We start from the raw sequence: 20,714 nt of genomic DNA, 5'->3' as shown, positions 1-20,714 counted from the left end.
AGGAAACTCAGGGTGGTAACTGCTGACAAATTGGGGTGATTACAACCATTGTCATGAAACAATTCGGATATACACTATTGAATGGGAAACTAATTAGCTTTGTAAAACCTTCACCTACAGCACATGGGTGCACGTGCACACACAAATACACACGGGATACTTGTCAAAGTATTAGGCAGAAGGCACTGGTAACGTATAAACCTAAACAGGTTTATAAATCTCTAAATTTATGTATTCTTAGGAATAACCAGAGATCAGTTTTCTCCAAGTTGACTTTGGGAAACACATTGCTAGACTCTCCAGAGCCCAACGGAATGATCGAATTGCATCTCTATCTGTAATAAGTAATATACACAGATACAACTGTGGACCAGCGAATTAAAATGTCCAACCTAGTGCCTGTATATGCCACTACAGTTAAAGCAGACATTTACGGTGTTTCATAAAATCTGAATATGCCACCAGCTGTTCAGACACACCATTATGTGCCACTAAGAGAAAATACTGCCAGTTGCACTGTGCCATTGATCATAACATGAAGCCCAATTTCAGAGATTTTAAACTGAGAAAAGTACATCTTAAAATCAGTAAAATACAGTATTTTTGTCTCTATAAGGATGTATTTGGGTTTTTTTTTTTTAATTTCTTTAAAAATGTTTACCTTTATTATTCATCTTTGTCTCCTAGCCCCAAGTACAGTTCTGTAATTGCCCACAAACTGCCTTTTTTAAAGATATGCCTAAGAGTTTTAGTGTCATAAAAACCAAAAAACCAAATTCTTTGCTGTCGAGTTAATTCTGACTCGTAGTGACCCTGTAGTGACCCTTCAGTGTCATAGCAGAAAGAAAAACCCATTGCCAAAGCCATTAACTAACTACAGTTTACTTTGCCTAGTTAGCACCCTTAATTATCTCTGGTTCTGCCTTAATCCCTTTTCACAAAGGGGTGCTATTTTCTTTTCTTCCTGTCTTAAATGCTTACCATTCCTCTTTGTTTCTTTGAGAAAAAAACATCTGGTATTTTTAATTCTATCAAGACTTCATACCTTTCTGTTTGGAAGCCCAAGAAGGTTACTGTAGCAGGCAAATGTAGATGTCTCTAGCTCCTACTCATTCAAAGGAATTCCATTTCTGTGTTACTTTATTTGTAACATAAATGTTACCTTACCCTTTTCCCCTGTAATCAGGGATTTTTAATCATAAGTTTATTCATCAGGAAATACAAGGACCCCTTGAAATTCTATGCACATTTTTGTTTGTCCATTTAGAGGGTTCATAGCTTTGATGAAACTCTGAAAGGATTCCGTGACACAGAGAAGATGATGAATGTCTGTAACATTCATCAGAAGGCTGTTCATAAGTGGGCATTCAGACTCACAAGGTTTGAACAGGCCCCATTTGACAGCATATACACTTAGAAGAGTACAGGGCAGGAAGCCCATGTGTCAGCAGGATGGCGTCCCATGGTTCTCCTCAGTGGGAGTAGCCCTCCCAGCATTCTACACAGCTGCCCAGCAGCTCTTCTCTTTGGCCTCCTAGTGAGAGAACAAGATTTCCGGGGTGGGTGTGGAGTTACCCTGGTTTAGAAGTCCAGTGTCCGAAGTGGGACCAAGTATCTGTTATAACAGTTCCATAGGCACAGCTTCCAAAGAGTCCCTGCAAGGGACATACCCTATTAGAGAGTCATTGCTCTCAGGGAAACAGCAGCATCTTCTCAGGCATGTAGTTTGCTTATAGTCTTTCAGTCCAGATGTAAGTTATTAGTTGGATCTTTTTTTATAATAAACAGTGTTGTTTGACCACACACACACACACAAAAAAAAAACCCCACTACCATTAAGTTGGTTCCGACTCATAGCAGCCCTATAGGACAGGGTAGAACTTGCCCCTTAGGGTTTCCAAAGAGCAACTGGTGGATTCGAACTGCCAGCCTTTTTGGTTAGCAGCGGAACTCTTAACCACTGTGCCACCAGGGCTCTGTGTAGTCTGAAGTTCTGTCTTTTTCAGTTTTTCAAGAGAAGCAGAACTACAAAATCAAATGGTTGCTTTTGTCCTTAAAGTGTCCTTAATTCTTATGGAAATAGTGCTAAGTACCAGAAAACTTTTATGTACCAAAATGTTAGTTACTGCCTTCTTTATGATAGGAAGGTAATTGGTAAAATCTAAATGTTTAATAACAGAAAAAAAAAAAAAACTAATCAATTGTCCTACATCTACTCATTGAAATATTGTGTTTATTAATGTTATGAAGCTGTATGATGACGTGAAAATAGTTGAAATTAAGTGAAAAAAGCAGTATAAAAACAGTATGGTTTAAATGCAATTAACTTAAAAATCTAGGTGCAAATTTAGAAATTAGAAGAATATATGACAAAATGTTTGCAGTGGTTGCTTTTTTATTGGGAGGAGAGAGTTTACTTTTTTTCTGCTTTGAATATTTTATAGTAAAAAAACAACACTTCAAAAATAATCATAAAGTAAAACTTGCCTTTTAAGCCACTTGCGACTGCTCTCAGTTTATAACCTATTTCATGAGAAGTCACTGTTAATTTGAACGAGAATAGAGCTTTTTTAAAGCATAATTTCATGAAGAGGCCTTAAACAGATTTTAAGTTGATTTTTCGAGTGAGATTTGTCGGCTTCGGCCGTGCACCTTTGCATTTTGTAGCCTGACTTGCATCGCGTAATGTGAGTCAGGAACGCCACAGACATCTTTCTCATGTCTTAAAATGGCCTGTACCAAGGTAACTTTGTCAGTTTTATTAATTATGACAGTATTTCTTTCTCTTTGTTAAAAATTCAAATTATATAGACATACAGAAAGTACAAAATATAAAACATTTTCTTCCCCGAATGTCAGTATTACTAAAAAATGCAAATACTGTAGAAGAATAGGAAATATATGCAAGTATACAAGGTTTTCTCCACCCGCAGCCCCGATAGTTTGGTGTCTGGACCTCTCACTGTATGCATATACAAACAAATGTATATCGTGTTCGGGGTTCCGAGACCACCCTCAGGTTCGATGATTCACTGGGAAGACTCAGTGGGCCTCAGCGTATGGTCGTCCTCGTGGCTCTGACTGGTTACAGTGAAAGAATACAAAGCAAAATTCGCAAAGGGAAAAAGCTTGTGGGGCTAAGTCCAGAAGAACCCAGGCATAAGCTTCCAAGAGCCCTCTCCTTGTGGGATCACAGGATGCACAATTCCCCAGCAATGAGCTGTGACAGCCCAAGCGAAACGTCTGTGAGGGAGGCCTGTCAGAGAATCAGTGCCCAGGGTTTTAGTTGGGGTTGGTCGGTAGTCACCCTCTGCCTAAGACGAACCGAAATTCCAGACTCCCCAGAAGGAAGCAGGTGTTCCGCATAACCCATACTGTTTGCACAGTTAATGTGGGGACCCTCCTGAAATCCAGGTTCCCAGAAGCCAGCCAAGAACTAACCTGCAAGCAGGTCTTTCTAAGGACAGCAGGCTCAGGCCAGCCTTGTGATCTCTCTTCTGCACAAGCACGTGTGCTTTACATAAACGTGATGACCTGAATTTTAAAAGACGTACTTAGCACTTCACTTCTCCCAGAGTTTATTCCCCTGTTGTAACTGTGTACACTGTCGCTCACTAGTCTGTAAGTTAAGGCCGTGAAAAATCTTACTAGGAGTTGGAGTGGAGATGATTCAGGTTGTGTATCCTGAGCATGATTCCCGTGCTTTGGCAGTAGGTGTGAACTTCCAGACTTGGGGATTTTCTCTGCTAAAGGGTGCTAAGTCTATACCTGCATCTCCATTTACTTCCTTCCTTCACGTTTACGGAAAGCCTGTGACGATTTACCTTTTAGAAAATACGAACAGATAAAATCAGATTGTTACGTGTAAGTGCAGAAATCTTCTCAACAGTGATAGAATGTCATGCTAGGGTACTTGTAAGGAGTAGAAGTGTGGCTACCAGTTTTCTTGTCCTAAGAAAAGGTGCTTATATTCTATTCTGATTAAAGCAAGCTTCCACATACTCTTTGATTTAAATCTTTTAACAAATATCTGTCGAGCACCTACGGTGTACTAAGCACTAATCCGGGGGCTCAGGAACTAGAAATTAATAAGCATGTGTGTTTCAAGCCCTCGTAGAGACAGAACTAAACAAGCATTTGTACTACCAAATAGTACGTAGTGCGTTATGGTGTTATGTGGGTTACTACAGGATTAAAAAGACAAAGCTTCTAACCCTAGCTCTGTCCTTAAACTTTAGAAACAGTAGCTACAGCAGAGATTCTAGTTTCTTCCAGTATAATGCACAGTTGAGGATCAAGGATTGCTGTTAACACCTGTGAATCTTAGGCTGACCCTCTGCCATTGTAAGGGCACTGTTGAAGTACTTAACATGTGTAAAGTTTTTTACTTAAAACATATAATCTGTGGGATTGGCTCTTAGACTTCGAAAAGTTGATTTTTGTTCATCTCTTTTTCAGAACTGATATACAAGGAAGTTATGGACTTGGAGGAGAGAACCAAGAATGGAGTAATACGGGGTCAGCCCTCTCCTTTAGGTTGGTTACAATATAAGCTTGGTTAAGATTGCAGCTTACTTACTGCATTGTAATCTTCAGTGGACCTGAAACCTACAGTTCTTTCCATATTTACTACCATTGTTATTTGAAGTTTAATAACTGTAAGGAATACAATTTGGTTAAATTAGAAAGACGTCAGTGCGTCATTATACCAATGAATTGTACTAACACAAGTACTAATATATTAGTAACTACTTCATAAAATACACATCATTTTGTTTGATACTGACAGCCCCTTAAAGAACAGAAACTTAACCGTTTCATGCCTGGTGGTACATACAACAGCCATGAACTTTGTCAGCCTTTGGGGTTTATTGGGAAGCTGCTGTACCACTGACAGTGCGTGTCAGTCTTTATGACTGTTTGAAACCGAAGAAATGGGTGTGTACCGCAAATGATTATTTTTACGGGGTATTGTATAAGGTATCCACATTTTCGGTAGGAAAAATAGAAATTTTGAAAATTTTTATTTGTTACACGCATGTACCAATAGACCCTGGTGGGGACTCTGGGGTATAATTTGTGGTACTTCTTATGCACCACTGAACACTTAGGGCAGACTTGTGAGAAGAGACAGGAAAAAAGCCATGCTGCCTACCAAAACTTCAGACACACGTAATGATTCAGGAAAAAAAAAAAAGAAATGATTCAGGAGGCTTCCATTAATGGAAACGCATGGTATCAACAAAAAATTCAAAGCAGAAAATAATTGGGTCACCAAAGGGTTAAAACCCTTGTTCATTGGCATTGTTACCCTGTCTTTAAAGAAAAAAATTCTCAAAATTCAATATATTTACCTTTCTATGATCTTAACACTCTTTACTTTGGATGAATAAGCAATACCTTCATTGCAAAATTTGGTACCTGTGATGGCAGCTTACCATCTATCTCTTTTTGGTATTCTTGATTTGTTGAACTAAGGCAGTAACGTTAAAACCACCATTAGAAAATGTTCATTCCCTAAGAAGAAAACTGGTTTGAGGGAGTAAATAACTTTCTTTTATTATAAGCTGACCTTGTATTTAATTGTAGTATTTGTGAAAGTGTAAAGAGCTGAGGGTGAAATTTAAATGACAGGGAACCATATACATCTTAAACACATACTACATGACAGACACTTAGGTAGTTTATAGACTTTATTCTGCTCCCAAGACCCTGAGTGTCTTAGTTATCTTGTACTGCTATAACAGAAATACCAGAAGTGGGTGGCTTTAATTTACTTTCTCACCATTTAGGAGGCTGGAAATCTGAATTCAAGGTGCCAGCTTTAGGGGAAGACTTTCTCTCTCTGGGGGCTCTGGGAAATGGTCCTTATCTCTTCAGCTTCTGCTTCCTGGTTCCTTGGAGAGCTCCATGTGGCTTAGCATCTATCTTTCCCCCATCTTTGCTCTGCTCCTGTGTTTAATCTCTTTTATATCTCAAAAGAGATTGACTCAGAACACACCCTGCGCTAGTTCCACCTCATTAACATAACAAAACAGCCCAATCCCAAATGGGATTATAACCACAGTCATAGAGTTTAGGATTTACAGCACATATTTTGGGGGGATACAGTTCAGTCCATAACACAAAGATAGGGATTGTTGTGCACGTATCACCGATAAGGAAACAGAAGTTCAGAAAAATTAAGTAACGTAAGGTTACAAGTGTAATATATAAAAAAGCTAATACTTGAAACCAAGCTTGTCATACCTTCAGAGTGCTTGGTGTTCTAGCATTTTGTCTTACCTCAGGCTGGCAGTGGGACTTCTCCGGCAACAAGACTCAGGACAGTTTCATGGAAGAGGTGAAACTTGAGGTGGGCCTTGAAGGCTGAGTAATATTTCAACAGATAGTTCTTGAATTTGAGTGACCTATGCCATTTTAATCATCCCTCTAAAGCTCTTTTGCCTTCTGAGCAAAAAATGGATGTCATATCTAGCATCTTATTTATGGATAAGATGTTTAAACTAGCCGGCCCTCCCTATCTGCGGGTTCCACATCTGCGGATTTAACCAACCATGGATTGAAAATATTTGGCGGGGGGAGGGGGGGATCCACAAAGTTACTTGGAAAATTAGCAAGTGCGTTTAATCTATTGAACTCTTGTAAAAATTCTTCATCTTTATTGATGTCTGCAGGTACAAAAGTTTTAGATCCTTCAAAATTTTTAGAAGTCACCTTCTCTTGAAATCAGGATTTGTCCACCTTTTTTCACCAGGAAAGCCAGCCCGAGCACCTGTGGCGGGTCCCCAAGGGAGAGTCCCAGAGGAAGGGCAGGCTGGGCATCCCTTCCTCAAGCAGGAATGAGGCACCCAGGAAGAAAAAAGCCTTCCTTTCTCCTCAACACCCCACCTGGATGGAAACCAAAACCTGCCAGAGTAGGCACACATGTGCCGTGGGCACCTCGCTGTCCTCGCCCCAGCTCTAGCTTTATGTGAAAATACTGTGTCATTTTATATCAGGGACTTGTGCAATCCCGGATTGTCGTATCTGAGGGGTCCTAGAACCAATTCACCGTGGATACCGAGGGATGGCGGTGTAGTTTCAGATGCCTGTTTCGTTGTACTGTAGACATAACTCTCAACTCACTGCCATTGAGTCAAATTACCGACTCATAGCAACCCTATAGGACAGAGTAGAACTGCCACATAGAGTTTCCAAGGAGCACCTGGTAGATTTGAACTGCCGGCCTTTTGGTTAGCAGCTGTAGCTCTTAACCACTACGCCACCAGGGTTTACACTATAGACATATATTTGCTTAAATAATTTTTGTAGCTGCTTATCACATTTTTGGTTATACTTGAGTTTTGTTTTTTAAGTCATTGATTAGGAACGTGACCTTCCAAATTTTAATACAGATCCTGTTGAAAATATAGATTGATTTTTGAAAGCTTTTAGGAACCTAATGGACTAAGACAAGGGCTGTCTATCTTGGAAATGGCCTTCTCTCCACAGTTGAGTTGTAACAAACTAAAAGCTATATTATAAATATTTAATAGTATATTTAATTAATTAGCTTTGTATTGATATTTAATAGTTGTTGTTCAGTTCTGTCAAGTAGGTTTTGACTCATAGTCACCCCATGTGACGGAGTAGAACTGCCCCATGGGGTTTTTAATCTTTACAGGGGCAGATTGTTAGGTCTTTCTGCTGAAGAGCTGCTGGGTGGGTTTGAACTGCCAGCCTTTCAGTTAGCAGGGGAGCACTTAATGAGTATACCACCAGGGCTATAGGACAGAGTAGAACTGCCCCGTAGGGTTTCCAGGGAGCGGCTGGTGGATTCGAACTGCTGACCTTTGGTTAGCATGGAGCTCTTAACCACGACACCGGCGGGGCTCCTGTTTAACAATAACCTGCTTGTTCGTAATGGAGGCCTAGGTGAGATTTGAGAGCCTCTTACTGGGGAGAGTTGTATTCTTCAGCGTATCGTAACGTTTGAGTAAGTGTAATAATAGAGCAGTTGTATTTAACTTGTAAGTGAGGAATTTGAATCCTAGACCGTCCTTGCCTGTGGTTACAAAACCGATCACTGGAAAGCACAGGACTTAGGTTACTAGACATTTTCTGGATTATCAATTCATAGCTTGCAATGAAAGAGCTGTTATAAAATATGCAGCTTTGATTATGTATAAAAATAGAAGGAACAGTTTTGGTACCATCTCTACTTCGTTGTTTTTTAAATGAATCATCTTTTTCCGAGTGGATTGCCTTCCTGTCTTTATTTTGGTTTGGCTGATACTAAAACGAGTTCACATGCCTTAAGAGGGGAATGACCCAAATATGTGAGAGTAGAGATTTTCTGTATTACTGCCTTTCAGATGTTTGGGAATTTACCATATTGCTTTAAAGTTCAGAGAAAACAGTATTTTTCTTTTCTTAGGTACTTGATTTTTGGATTAAAAAGTTAACTAATTATGATGCGTTTAAAAGTTAATGCTCACCAGATTAAGAAATTTGGATAAAATGAAATCAGTTCTGAACTAAAAGCACAAGAAAGTAGGTATGGTGGACCTTTTTATGGCTTGAGTGTTTTAATACAAGTCTAGAAGTTATTTATGGTGGTGTAGGTATTCTGTAATGTTCAGTCAGAATAGGTACTTTTCATAGTGTGTTTGAAGTTCTCATTCACTGAACTTTTAAAAAAATTATACTGTCTTAATTTCACTCTGGCTGAGAATCTAATGGGCCTTTCTTGGGTCTAGGAAATACCACATTTCTCCTTTTCCACTCTTCTTTTAGGCTTAAAATAGGAAAGCCTGCTTTGCTTTCTCTTGTCAGCTCCCATTATCCCTTCTGCCCCTCGTGGCCCCATTCCTTTCTGTCTCCCATCCCCCTCCTCAGCGCCCTGAAGATCTGCCTGTCCGCACTACCCTGCCTGGTTCCTTGTTGCCTTTGAAGACATTCTCGGAGAGGACCTTTCCTATTGAAGTGTTCTATTGCTAGTCGTTCCAAGAGAGCCAAGGGACAGTCTCCAACACTGATACGCTGGGTTCTGGAACAGTGGTTCTCAGCCTGGACCTCACTCCCAGAAATTCTTCTCAGTGCACAGTTTGGAAATCACTGTTTTATTGCATAAATGTGTTCCTAACAACTTTTGTATAAATTGCATTATTTAATGCTGTCAAATTCGGAACAACCCTTGTTTACTGGGTTTTTACACAAATAACGTGTGCATTCTGTATTTGTCTGTCAACTGCTCCCTCCACCTTGAGGTAGTTTCCTGAGGGTATTATGCTAATTTTTTTTTTTTACAGCTAAGCGCTTAAAGATTAGCATAGCGCTTACAAAAATACCTGGGGGGTGGGCAGTTGGCAGACAAACATATATCCCAGGCACCCCGTTATTTTTGTAAAAATACTGTAATGATTATGTGGTTGAAAACTCACCTAGTGAGTGGGTCACCTTTAGCATATTCCATTGTAAGTGTCTAGAAACCTGAAGTCCTTTATTTTCCATTGACTGATTTTGTGACTATAGGCCAGTGTTGTCTAGGATTCAGATTCTTCTTTTATAAACTAAGAAGCAAAGGACATCTTTGAGGACATCCCCTCCCTTTTCCTGCTTCAACTCCTAATACAGGATTTCTCTCTCTAGACTAAGCATCCCTGTTACTTTTTTTTCTTTTTAATTATGAGTTAGGTGAACGTTTACAGAGCAAGTTAGTTTCTCATTCAAAAGTTTATGCACAAATTGTTTTATGACATTGGTTGCAGTCCCACATTATGTCAGCATTCTCCCTTTCCACCCCAGGTTCACCATGCCCATTCCTCCAGTTTTGCTGTCGTTTCCCACCCTCTCGTCCCTGTTCCTGAGCAGGTGTTGCCCGTTGGATTTCATATACTTGATTGATCTAGGAATCACGGTCCTCACACCTGTTGTTGTTTGTCTTATAGGGCTGCCTAATCTTTGGCTGAAAGGTGAACTTCAAGAGTAGCTTCAAGTCTGAGTTAGAAGGGTGTCCAAGGGCCATAGTCTCAGGTTCCTCCAGTCTCTGTCAGACCAGTAAGTCTGGTCTTTTTTGTGAATTTGATCATTTGTTCTACATTTTTCTCCCGCTCTGTCAAGATCCGTTTGTTGTTTGTAATCCCAGTCAGAGGGGTCTATAGTGGTTCTTGGGCACAGCCTAGTTCTTCTGGTCATGGGGTTGTGTAGGCTGTGGTTCATGTGGTCCGTTAGTCCTTTGGACTAATTGCTCCCTTGTGTCTTTAGTTTTTTTTCCCCTCTCCTTTGCTCTGGACTAGAAGAGACCAGTGGTTGTTTCTTAGATGGCCACTCACAAGCTTGTAAGACCCCAGATGCTACTCACCAAAGTAGGCTGTGGAACATTGTCTTTATGAACTGTGTTGTGCCAGTTGGCATAGATGTCCCCCAAGTCTATGGTCCTTTGCCTTCATATTCCTGTTACTTTTTAAAATCTGGGACATGCTTTTGATAAAGGAAACAGTCTGCTTCCACTTTTTGTGTTAATAAATCCATATTTGTATTTATCAAGAATATGCTAGAATAGAAATAACAAGACCCGAGTTTTCCAAACTAGGCCACTTGTGTGACCCAGGCAGGTCATGTAACCTCATATAACCTAGGGTAGTCGAACTAAGGTCTCTTTGAATTCACAGGATTTTATTCTTTGTCTTGACTTTTACTTTAAACAAGAGGTACCATAAGTATCGTTTAGACTTCTCCTTTTCAGCAAAAAAAAAAAAAAAAAAAACCCGTTGCCACTGAGTTGATTGCAACTCATAGTGACGCTATAGGACAGAGTAGAACTGCCCCGCAGGGTGTCCTTTCAGTAAAAAGATTTAAAATTTCATGAACAACTGCCTCCTTTCTATTAGACCAGAAGGACAGGATGGTGCCCAGCTATCGTTCCTGAACATTTTGATCAAAGATTCTGGGCAGAACCCTGACCAAAAGGGGGAAAATGCAGAACAGAATGTTAAATTCTCTTGGTGTCCGTGGAGGAGACATGGCGGGTGAATGGACCCCTGCAACGCTTGCCCTGAGATAATCGTTAAACCTTAAACCAAAAATACCCCTGAAGTCTTCTTAAAACCAAACAATAGTTTAGCTTAAATAGTAAAAAAATGTCTACCTTGAGCGTTATGCTCTTTTAAGAACTGTGTATATGGGACCAAAATGACAACAGCAACTTGAAAGATTAGATAGGAACCTTCAGGGGCAGTGAATTTGTGTTAATGGAGGAGGGACAGAAAAGGAGTTGAGAATGGTTGCACAACTCGGAGAATATAATCAATGATTGTACAGGTAGGAATGGTCAAGTTTGGTATATGTTTTGCTGTATATATTCTAAACAACAACAGTGATAAAGTAAAATATAAGTTATATCTTACAGGGCAGTAGTTTTTAACTTTTTGAGTCTTATAGATAGCCCTTTGAGATCTTCTCTCAAATAAAGTGCAAAGACGGGTAGTTTTGCATCTGTTTTCAGGTGCTCACAGGCAGCATGAAGCCCATTCATAGGTCTTCTCTAGGACCGTTCCTAAGTGTAACTTAGGTTTAAAAGTCTTGTCTTGAACTGAAAACATATTAGTTGTTAGTTGTTTGTGAGGAAAGAACAAAGCTCCAAATATTTAAACATTTTCCAGATCTCACCTCACAGTTGGCAGTGAAGAGTGTTTGTAAGTTGGTGTTGTGTGGAATAGCATTTGTGAGTATCTTTAGTGAGCCTTCTAACCCAAGAGAAAAATTACTGACCACTGACTCAGTCAGCGCAGTGCAAGCAGCTCGGTTTGTGACTCTGTCTGCGACTGATTTGCTGTTTTGTTTCTCATAGCACAGGTGCAGCAGTGATCAACGGCTCTCAGCACCCATCGTCGTCGTCATCGGCCAATGACGAGTCTTCAATGTCAACAGACCCAACTTTGGCCTCTGATACAGACAGCAGTCTGGAAGCATCATCAGGACCTCTGGGCTGCTGTAGATGACTACTTGGGCCTTGGGGGGGAGGGATGGTGGGGAATCACTTAGTTGTCTATAGAACTACTTTGAAAACAATTCAGTGGTCTTATTTTTGAGTGATTTTCAAAAATGTAGAATTCATTTTGTAATAGTTTTTTTTTTTTAATTTCAAGTGCTGTAATTTAAAACTTATGTTTAAAAACAGCAACCAAACTGTGTTGTATTTTTTTCTGTAATTAACTGTATAATGTAAACCTAATTATTTTATTATGGTTTAAATTTTTACATATTTGCTTTATCTTATGCTGCTGATTTTTTTTTTTTTTACTGAATTTTGTAAGATTTGTTTATCAAAGCAACTATTATGTGGTGACTTGCCTATATCATGAATTATTTAAGATTTTTATAGTTTTTTTTAATAAGAATTTATTTCAGAAGTTTTGTTCATGATACTATCCTTCAGGGTTATGTGCTTATCAACGAAATAACCCAAGAGGAGTGAGGGAAAATAACCTGTAGCCAGTTATATTCAGGAATAACTACTGTAAATGATGAACGTGTTAAGAAACCTCCAACATTCGCTACTTGCCAGTCCTAATTTAGCTACAACATTTGGTAGACTCTCCCACAAAGTCCCCGTCATCTAATTGGCAGAGTAGCTCAGAGCATGTCTTCCTAGATGCTGGGCGTCAACCACTACTCACCTGTCCCCCACCCACCCCACAAAAGTAAAGTAAGAAGAATATGGTATGTTCTGCAGATTTGTGGCATGCTCATAGCTTATGATCACCTGAAGTCAAGAGGATACTTCATGAATAATACCTTTCAACGCAAATAAACAGATGGTTCACTTCTAGCTACGAGCCTGTTTTTGTACACACTGAGTTAATCTGCTCAGGCTGTAGGTCCCTGCAATGGTCTTTCGTCTCCTGCAGCCTCGGGCCCTGAGACCTTTCTGGTTGCCTGTTACTTGGAGTGTCAGTGGAGCACCAGTTCTCCGGGTCTTGTGGCCATCTGATTCTAGTTGTAGCATAGTCATAAAATACTAGCTGTCGGGAGGTCCCAAAGCCTACTCAGATTTCCGTAGGTGATGTACCAAGTGAGCAATATACCGTTCATCGGAAAATAGTAGCACACAGCCATATCTAGGATATCATTTTCTAAGGACTGCTTTTTTACATTGAGCAAAGCAGGCGTAAATGGTGGTTATTTAGTCTGAGTCTTTCATTTTTTTATAACTGATTTTCAGTACAACACGCAATGTGGGTGTTGAATAGTGAAGAATGGTGCTGCGCCTGACAAGTATATGTTAACTGTTTACATTTTATATCTGCAGAATTATTTCTCTATAACTAAATTGTTCCTAAGTAAAATGTCATTGAAGTCTAATTGTCTCTGAGATACATCATCTGTAGTGACCCAGGCACCTTTTGTTATCTTTGGAACAGGAGGATTTGACACAGTGAACTGAGAAATGCATAATTAAGTCAGTGGCCAGGCTCTGGGCAGAAGTCCATTGAAATGAGCGACCAGTAGTAGCGAGAGCAGGCACAGCCCAATGCGTGCCACCTGAAGTTCACGTGGCACGGATTCGCGCGTTGACTGCAGATGTTAATGTGCAATATTTAAGGTTAAAATACATTAGCTTTTTTGTATGTTTTGAAATAGTAGTTTGTTTCTGATGTCTTAAAGCCATGAGTTCCAGCTTCTTTTGAAGTTGTTAGTCTTTTTATCCACCCCTTTCCTACTCAAATGACATGGTGCGTTCATTTTTTCAGGCCAGTTAGAGCTTTGAGACTATAACACCTCTTGAATTGAGAAATAGGATTGGATTCGTGATTTTAGCAAAAATTTGAGCCTGACTGTGTTCTTAGTTTACATTAGCTTGTCAGTTAATCAGCGTGATTTGCTCTAGGGCAGATTGTCCCACCGCTGCACTTTAACAGTCACACACTTTCAGAGGGTTCCGCGTCCTATATTTGATGGTTGAAGAGCCATCTCCACTGATAGAGGTTTTGGTTAAACAAGGAAAACCAGGTGTTCTTCTTGTATCATTTGTTGTAAACGCCAGCTGCCACTTGCCACCAGCATGTTTCATTCAAATTCAGAGAAAATGAATTCTTATTTCTTAATATAGACTAAAATATTTATCAGATTGTATCCTGAAAACCAAGTCTGCTGTTAAATGTTGTGTGCCCTAGGTTTTTAAAATACAGCGTCTAAATACAACTTTTCCTCTTAAGTTGGTTAAGGGAATATGTGTGTGTGTGTGTGTGTGTATATATATGTATATATTTAGAAGTTTTTTGAATCTTTAAAGCCTGTTAAATATTGTTTTTTAAATAGTAATTACAAATAAGGTTTCTATCAAGCAGTAACTTAGGTAAAGCCACCTTGCTTATCTTGTAAGTTTTTCAACTTTACACGCTTAATGTAATTATAATCTTACTGTCAGAAAATTCTTTTGGCTAAGATTTTTTGTTCAACTTTGTAGGCTAGGGAAGGGACACTAATTCTTCCTACGTACGTCTTACTGGTTACTGTTCTCTTACCCTCTTATGTATACTGGCCACTTGTAAAATGACTGTGTGGTTGAGATCTCTTAATTATAATACACATAAATAGAGCATCGCAACTCTTTCCGTACCACTGGCTGAATGGTTTTTGCTTGTGCACCTGTGGCTGCTGATCGTTCCTGGTTCTTGTTCTTCCGAGTTGGTGAAGGCGCAGTTCATTCACCCCGGCTTCCTCACCAGCCCTTCAGTGAGAAGGCCACCACACAACCTCTCTGATGGATAGAGAAGCTCAATTGTATGTAAAGTAACAAACTCTCCTGTAAGCCTTTTCATTTTTCTATTCCATTCTGATCCTGCTCTGTTGTCTGAGAAGATGAAGGTGAAGAGGACCTCACTGTCTAAGTGAGAGCAGCAGCAGGCAAGTGAAGCTGCCTCCATGGTCACAGATGAGACCTGGGGGACACTACCGGCCGGTACCTGCTACCTACATGAAGACTCAAGCACTCGGTGTTGCCTAGGCACAGGCCTGCACAACGTTCCGAGGTAAAAGCCTTGTACCTTTTAGAAATGCTGCTGTAGTTCGTGTGTGTGGTGTTCCTTAGTCACACTAGCTGTGGAGTGAATGCATGAAGCCCCAGGGCCCCGATAAAGGTCACTTACCCATAGGAAATATAGGTCGCCATTCTGTCACTAGCGCCCTCGTAAGTGTTGTCCTCCATCCCCTTTTCCATTTTAGTGTACATTATGTTTCTGTGATCCCTTTAGGTTTTTTCCTAATTAGAGGAAACGGAGGTTTCCTTCATAGCAAGAAAGCTGAAGAGGTAAAGGGCATTGAAGCAGAAATGTATAGTTTGGGTTACAAGTAGAAAACTCATACAGAAAACAAAAGTCCTAATTTCAAACTAACTGCTCTTAGTTAAGTGCTCTTAAGGAGAGTCTAGTAAGAGCAACAGTTTCCTGACCATTGTGGTATAGATTCTCTGTTACGGAAACGGTTGAGAAATGCGCCTGTGGACTAGTTTTGCACAATGTTCTGTTCTCACGATGACTTACAAATAACACTAGGTTTTTATCGAACTACCTCGCACTAGTTTTGTATGCTCTCCCAAGGAAGCTGCTGCCCTTACTGTTCAGCCCTCACTGAGTGTGAGTCATACATTGTGTTAAATACTTGATAGCCAGTGTTGACACAGCGCCAGTGAGTATGTGAAATACACCTTGCATCAGTAAGAGGTACTCACCTGTAAAATCTTTCACTGTGTATCTTGGAAAATTGTGTTAGATAGACTTATTGAAATTATTACTGTCTGTTTTTGTAAGTAGGAACCTGCTCGTGGTATCAGCCCAGTCTTTACATTTTACAAAAGGAATAAATCATAGTAAATTTTACAAAGAAATAAATTACTTTTGTAGGCCCGATATTTGGTATATTTTTGAGAAAATCTTTTAGCTGAGTGGTGAAGCTAAACTAAACTAGCTGTATGCCTGGACTGCGACGTCTGTTTTCTCAGGACAGCTTACCTGTTCAGCAGGTTTGAAAACCTGGAAGTCCTAACTCTGATAATTGACATCTGTTTTCTGCTTGTACAGTGCTGTTCCTTCTTCGTTCCTCTCCCTCCCCTCCTCTAGACAAGACAAAATGGGGCACTTTGTAGGGAATGCTGAGATAATTACTGTGGTTTTTAATTGCTTATGCCCTGGTCATTAACCTTGCACCACTGGAATGTAAACTATGTTATCTAGTATGTCAGCTGGTTATAATATTTTAAATAAAAAAGAAAAAAAAGTGGTATGAAAATTATGAAATTAAGAGTATTTTTATTGAAAATAAAATGTAAATTTATGGTGAAAAGTTTTTGTTGGCAGTAGTAGGATTTCGTGGGGATTGGGTTAGAAGGGGTATCCCTAGGCTACTAGATTTGGACTTCACAGACTTGGAAGATCCCGAACTATTGCCCTGGTTTTCTGGTTTATCTGGTCTTACATTTATGGTGTTTGAAGTCACTGGAGAAACTATCTTAAAAAAAGGAGTTTGCTTCAGTGCCCTTATCCTGGCTTTTGGGAATCACATAAGAGAGCAGCCATCGTAACCACTTGGCAGAAGTGATTTAAAACTAGTGTCTCTTTTGAAGCAAGTAGGGGCTTTCAGCCTTGAGCATGTTTCCAGTTTTTGGCATGTGTATTTTCTCCTCAACCGGCACTGGGCATGCCGCCACGTGGGTGTGTGGGGCGGGGACTCTGTCTGCCTGTCATCCCAGCCTCTCTACGGTGACACTGCTCATCTTTTCCCCGACTCTGGCTGCAGATAACCCTAGTCTCCATGTCATCTCGCACTCACGCTCGCCTTCTCTGGGGAGACAGTAGAGGATGGGCAGGCTTCATGCTTGACGTCTCTGCGTGGTCAGCTGGTGAGGTTGCTGACCCGTGCACTTTTCTACCACTGTGGCTGGAGAAGTCTCCGAAAAGAAACTCAGTGGCAAAAGGAGACATCAGAACGTAGTTTAAAGTTGTCTTTACTGTAATGTTTTTTTCTCTTTCTTTTCTTCCCTCTCAGTGATAATACCCTAGAGATACCAAATAAAATGAAATAATTTATCTTTGTTAATTTAGTTATTGAATTTATTTTAGCACTCTTCCCTTAAAAGGCCCATTAACTTTATGTAAAAGAAGGTTGATTTATACTGGTTTTGTGGAGGGGCGAGGGTTGGTTTTTGTGGTTTTTTTTTAAGCTGTTGTAGGTTATATATTGTCTTAGTTATCTAGTGCTGCTATTACAGAGATACCACAGGTGGATGGCTTTAACAAACAGAAGTTTATTCTGTCACAATCTAGGAGGCTAGAAGTCTGAATCCAGTGCGCCAACTCCAGGGGAATACTTTCTGTGTCAGGCCTAGAGGAAGGTCCTTGTCGTCAATCTTCCCCTGGTGTAAGAGCTTCTCAGCGCAGGGACCCCAGGTCCAAAGGACACGCTCTGCTCCCAGCTCTGCTTTCTTGCTGGTAGGAGGTACCCCACTCTCTCTGCTCACCTCTGTTATAGCTCAAAAGAGATTGACTCAAGATACAACCTAACGTTTTAGACTGAGTCCTGCCTCGTTGACATAACTGCGTCCAACATCATACGAGCAGGATTCACCACACACAGGGAACTTCCATCAGTTGACAAAATGGCTGCAACACAACACTGGGAATCGTGGCCTGGCCAGGTGGGCGCGCATTCTTGGAGGACACAGTTCAGTCAGACCACACACACCAATCTATCTTAGGGCTTCATTTGAAACTAAAAGGTAAACTTTAACAATGCTTTGTAAATGTTAAGTTCCTAACATGTGTTTCACTTAATTTTATCAATTAATGAAAGCATGTATGTCTAAGACCCTGTGCTGGAAGCTCGGAGTGAGGTGAGAGACAGAACTGGGTGACACTGTCCTGCCTTAGTAGGCTCAGAGTCTGGTCGTCCTGCTTCAGTGTTGTGTAGAGGACTGAGGAATGCACAGAAGTAACCCAGGCGGGAGTGACTGATGAGAGGACATGAGTAGGGTTTTCTGGAGGAGGCGTTTCTTGAACCTTAGTACAAAGAACGTGTGGAGAGGAAGGGTATTCTGGGCTAAGGGAATGGTGAGGAGGCCTAAAGCTATATGGACAAAGAATGAGGAATGGCTGGTATGGGTGTAGGAGTATGAAGAGGTAATTATGGAAGATAAAACTGAAAATGTCAAGATCAGAATTGAAGCATTTTGAAGGAGTTCTCTATATTTTGTAGACAGTAGGAACTCAATTTTAGTTAGTGAGAGGAGTGATGATCCAGGAGGGTCACGGACAGCAGTGAAAAGGCCGGAAGGCTAGTGCAGGTGAGGAGATGGGTGCCTGGGAGGCTGAAGACGCTAGGTGGAGAACACAGTGGAGTGGGAAAGACGGGACTCGTTTAGACATGCTGCCATTCCTAGGTGAAGTCCACAAGTCAGCATCTGGGGCTGGGGGCAGGTTTTGATGGGAGACAGACATGAGACTGCAGGGAAAACACGTCCAGTGTATTGCCTGGTTTGTACATCGAGGTTGAAGGTGTCCATGACACAACACGCATCAAGTGTGGCGCCTACGTGTCACTTGCTGCTGAAGGGTGGGAGAAAAGAAACGGTTGATTTGCTCTTGGTAACTGCCTGTCCTTCTCGAGGTCTCATCACTCTCTCGTCCTGCCCATGCACCACTTCCCTTAGTGTGGTTTTGTCCACAGTGCCATTGCATGGACAGAGGAAGAAGATAGGAGAAAGAGTCTTGTTGGCTGTAACACGTTAGACTTCTAGAGAGAGGTGCCTAGAGAAGAGGGGGCCTATTTCTGACGGCTGAGGAGGCAGTGAGTGGTAAAGCAGGCAGCAGAAAGAACTTCAGAAATTTGGCAGGAAATGGAAGAATCATGACAGTGTCTTGAGAAGAAAGGGGTAGGCTCAGGGCTCCAAACAAATAAATCATGTTGTCTAGCCATGCCCTAACCAGTCCAGGCAATCCCTCCACCACCCGCACTCACATCTTCACAGCTGTGTTGTTTGGCCTGCCTTAAATCTGGGTTGTTGAAGGCCCAGTTTACATCGTCTGTTCTCTGATGAACCACCTCTGCAGTCACCTTTTCTCTTGTATGCCCGTTGCATACTTGCTTGCTTGCTTCATTCATTCGTTCCCCACCTTGTTCCACAGAAGGACTGAAGATGGCATGTTGTGTGCCTCGTACTGTTGGTATGTGCTTGGCTTCTGATGGGTGGAAGAACCGTTACAGTGTGTAATTGACTATGCCTGGGAAGTAGGCATCCAGTAAAGGTCGGTTGGCTTAGCTAGCGTCTGGGGCCTGACTTCTACACCTTTGCCATCCTCTGAAAACACAGTATTCGCGGCCCTCAGAATGGTACAAGGGATCTGCATCTAGCACATTAAGTTAGTAGGGGCTCTATTGCCAGAACCAGAGTGGAACCCTGCCTTCTGCCAGCTCCCCCATCCACAGCAAGGCACCCAAGTTGCTAAGTTGCCTGAGCACTCTGTGGCTCTGTTTTCTTATCTGTAACTTCATGGGGGTGTTCATATATGTAGGCAGGGCCTAGTGAGCTCTCAGGAATGTTGTTGCCGTTTTCTGCCAACCTCACTAGACATTCTGGTTGTGGAGGTGTTTGAAACCCTGGTTTTAAAAATCTAACATGAAGTATCCCTCTCCTGTCTCTCTGAATCACAGCTGCGTCTTTAGGCAAACATACCCAGAAGAGCTGGATCATAACCGTATACTGCTGCTTTCTTTCTGGATTTGATGGGGTGGAAGGAGAGATTCCAGTGCCCGAGGCATGGGGGAGGGCAACTGTCATATCTACTTAGTTAGAACTCCTGAGACGCCTCCCACGTGGGAACTGCTGGAGGACTGCGGGGAGGAGGCTGGGGCTTTGCTTCAAGAGGAGGGGTTTTACCCAGTGAGCACGTGATCACTGTGACTAAAAAAAAAACCCACTGCCGTCGAGTCGATTCCGACTCATAGCGACCCTGTAGGACAGAGTAGTACCACAGGCTGTGGAAGTGCGGAGACGTAGGTGACGTTCATTCAGGTGCCTTAGGCAATACGCTGTTCCGTAGCTGGCCCATCATTCAATAGCCATTTAAAACAAATCACACACGTTCTTGAGAGTATATTCTTACTTAAAAAAAAGTACATGGATTTGTCCGTCTTTTAATGTCAGGCAACTCTTTTTTTTTTTTGGTACAAGATCGCCAACAGAAGTGTATAAACTGTACCATAGTTCATCTTTTCCAATTTCCAGTCTTTTCCTTAAAGTCACACAAATTTCAAACCGCACTTGAAGTAACCTGAGAGCAAATTTCGTCTAGATTTTTACCAATTTTCCGTTATTGAATAGCTGACTCATTAACTTGCAGTTGCTAAAGCATTCAAATAGGTATTCTTAGTAGATTTTCAAAGAACTAATTCCCTACCTTTCCACATTCATAATTCATTGATCTATTGAGCATTAAACGACGTCATCACAGCTGGAATTACCTGGCTTGGCAACAGGTTGGTAAGTGTAACTCAGTTGGGGACGGCAGAGGTGGATGGGGGGCCCTGGCCAGAGCTTGGAGGCCCAAGGCTCGGCCTGCTGTGGCCCTCAGTCAGAAAGTTTTCGGAACCACGTGGAGAGTGCGGTGAGGGAGACTGCTCGGCCTGCTGTGGCCCTCGTTCAGAAAGTTTTCGGAACCACGTGGAGAGTGCGGTGA

General features: G+C 41.3%; 1 protein-coding gene across 11 annotated transcripts in view; it reads left to right on the top strand.

Annotated features, from left to right (window-relative positions):
• MAPK8 (mitogen-activated protein kinase 8) overlaps positions 1 to 20,714 on the top strand; it is a 135,167-nt gene extending 114,453 nt beyond the window's left edge. For 3 of the 11 annotated variants that reach the window (XM_023547180.2, XM_023547182.2, XM_023547181.2), the window contains 2 exons: positions 4,459 to 4,536; positions 11,839 to 20,714. In XM_023547180.2, the coding sequence (XP_023402948.1) occupies positions 4,459 to 4,536; positions 11,839 to 11,984 (224 nt within the window). In that variant the 3' untranslated portion in view covers positions 11,985 to 20,714. Of the gene's footprint in view, positions 1 to 4,458; positions 4,537 to 11,833 lie in introns of all 11 variants that reach the window. The other 8 variants (XM_064269879.1, XM_064269881.1, XM_064269880.1 and 5 more) reach the window with 5 other exon arrangements.

This window comes from Loxodonta africana, chromosome 16 (assembly GCF_030014295.1).
Source record: "Loxodonta africana isolate mLoxAfr1 chromosome 16, mLoxAfr1.hap2, whole genome shotgun sequence".
Taxonomy (NCBI): Eukaryota; Metazoa; Chordata; class Mammalia; order Proboscidea; family Elephantidae; genus Loxodonta; species Loxodonta africana.
The sequence above is the reverse complement of the archived record's forward strand: the minus strand, read 5'-3'. Positions and strand labels throughout refer to the sequence as shown.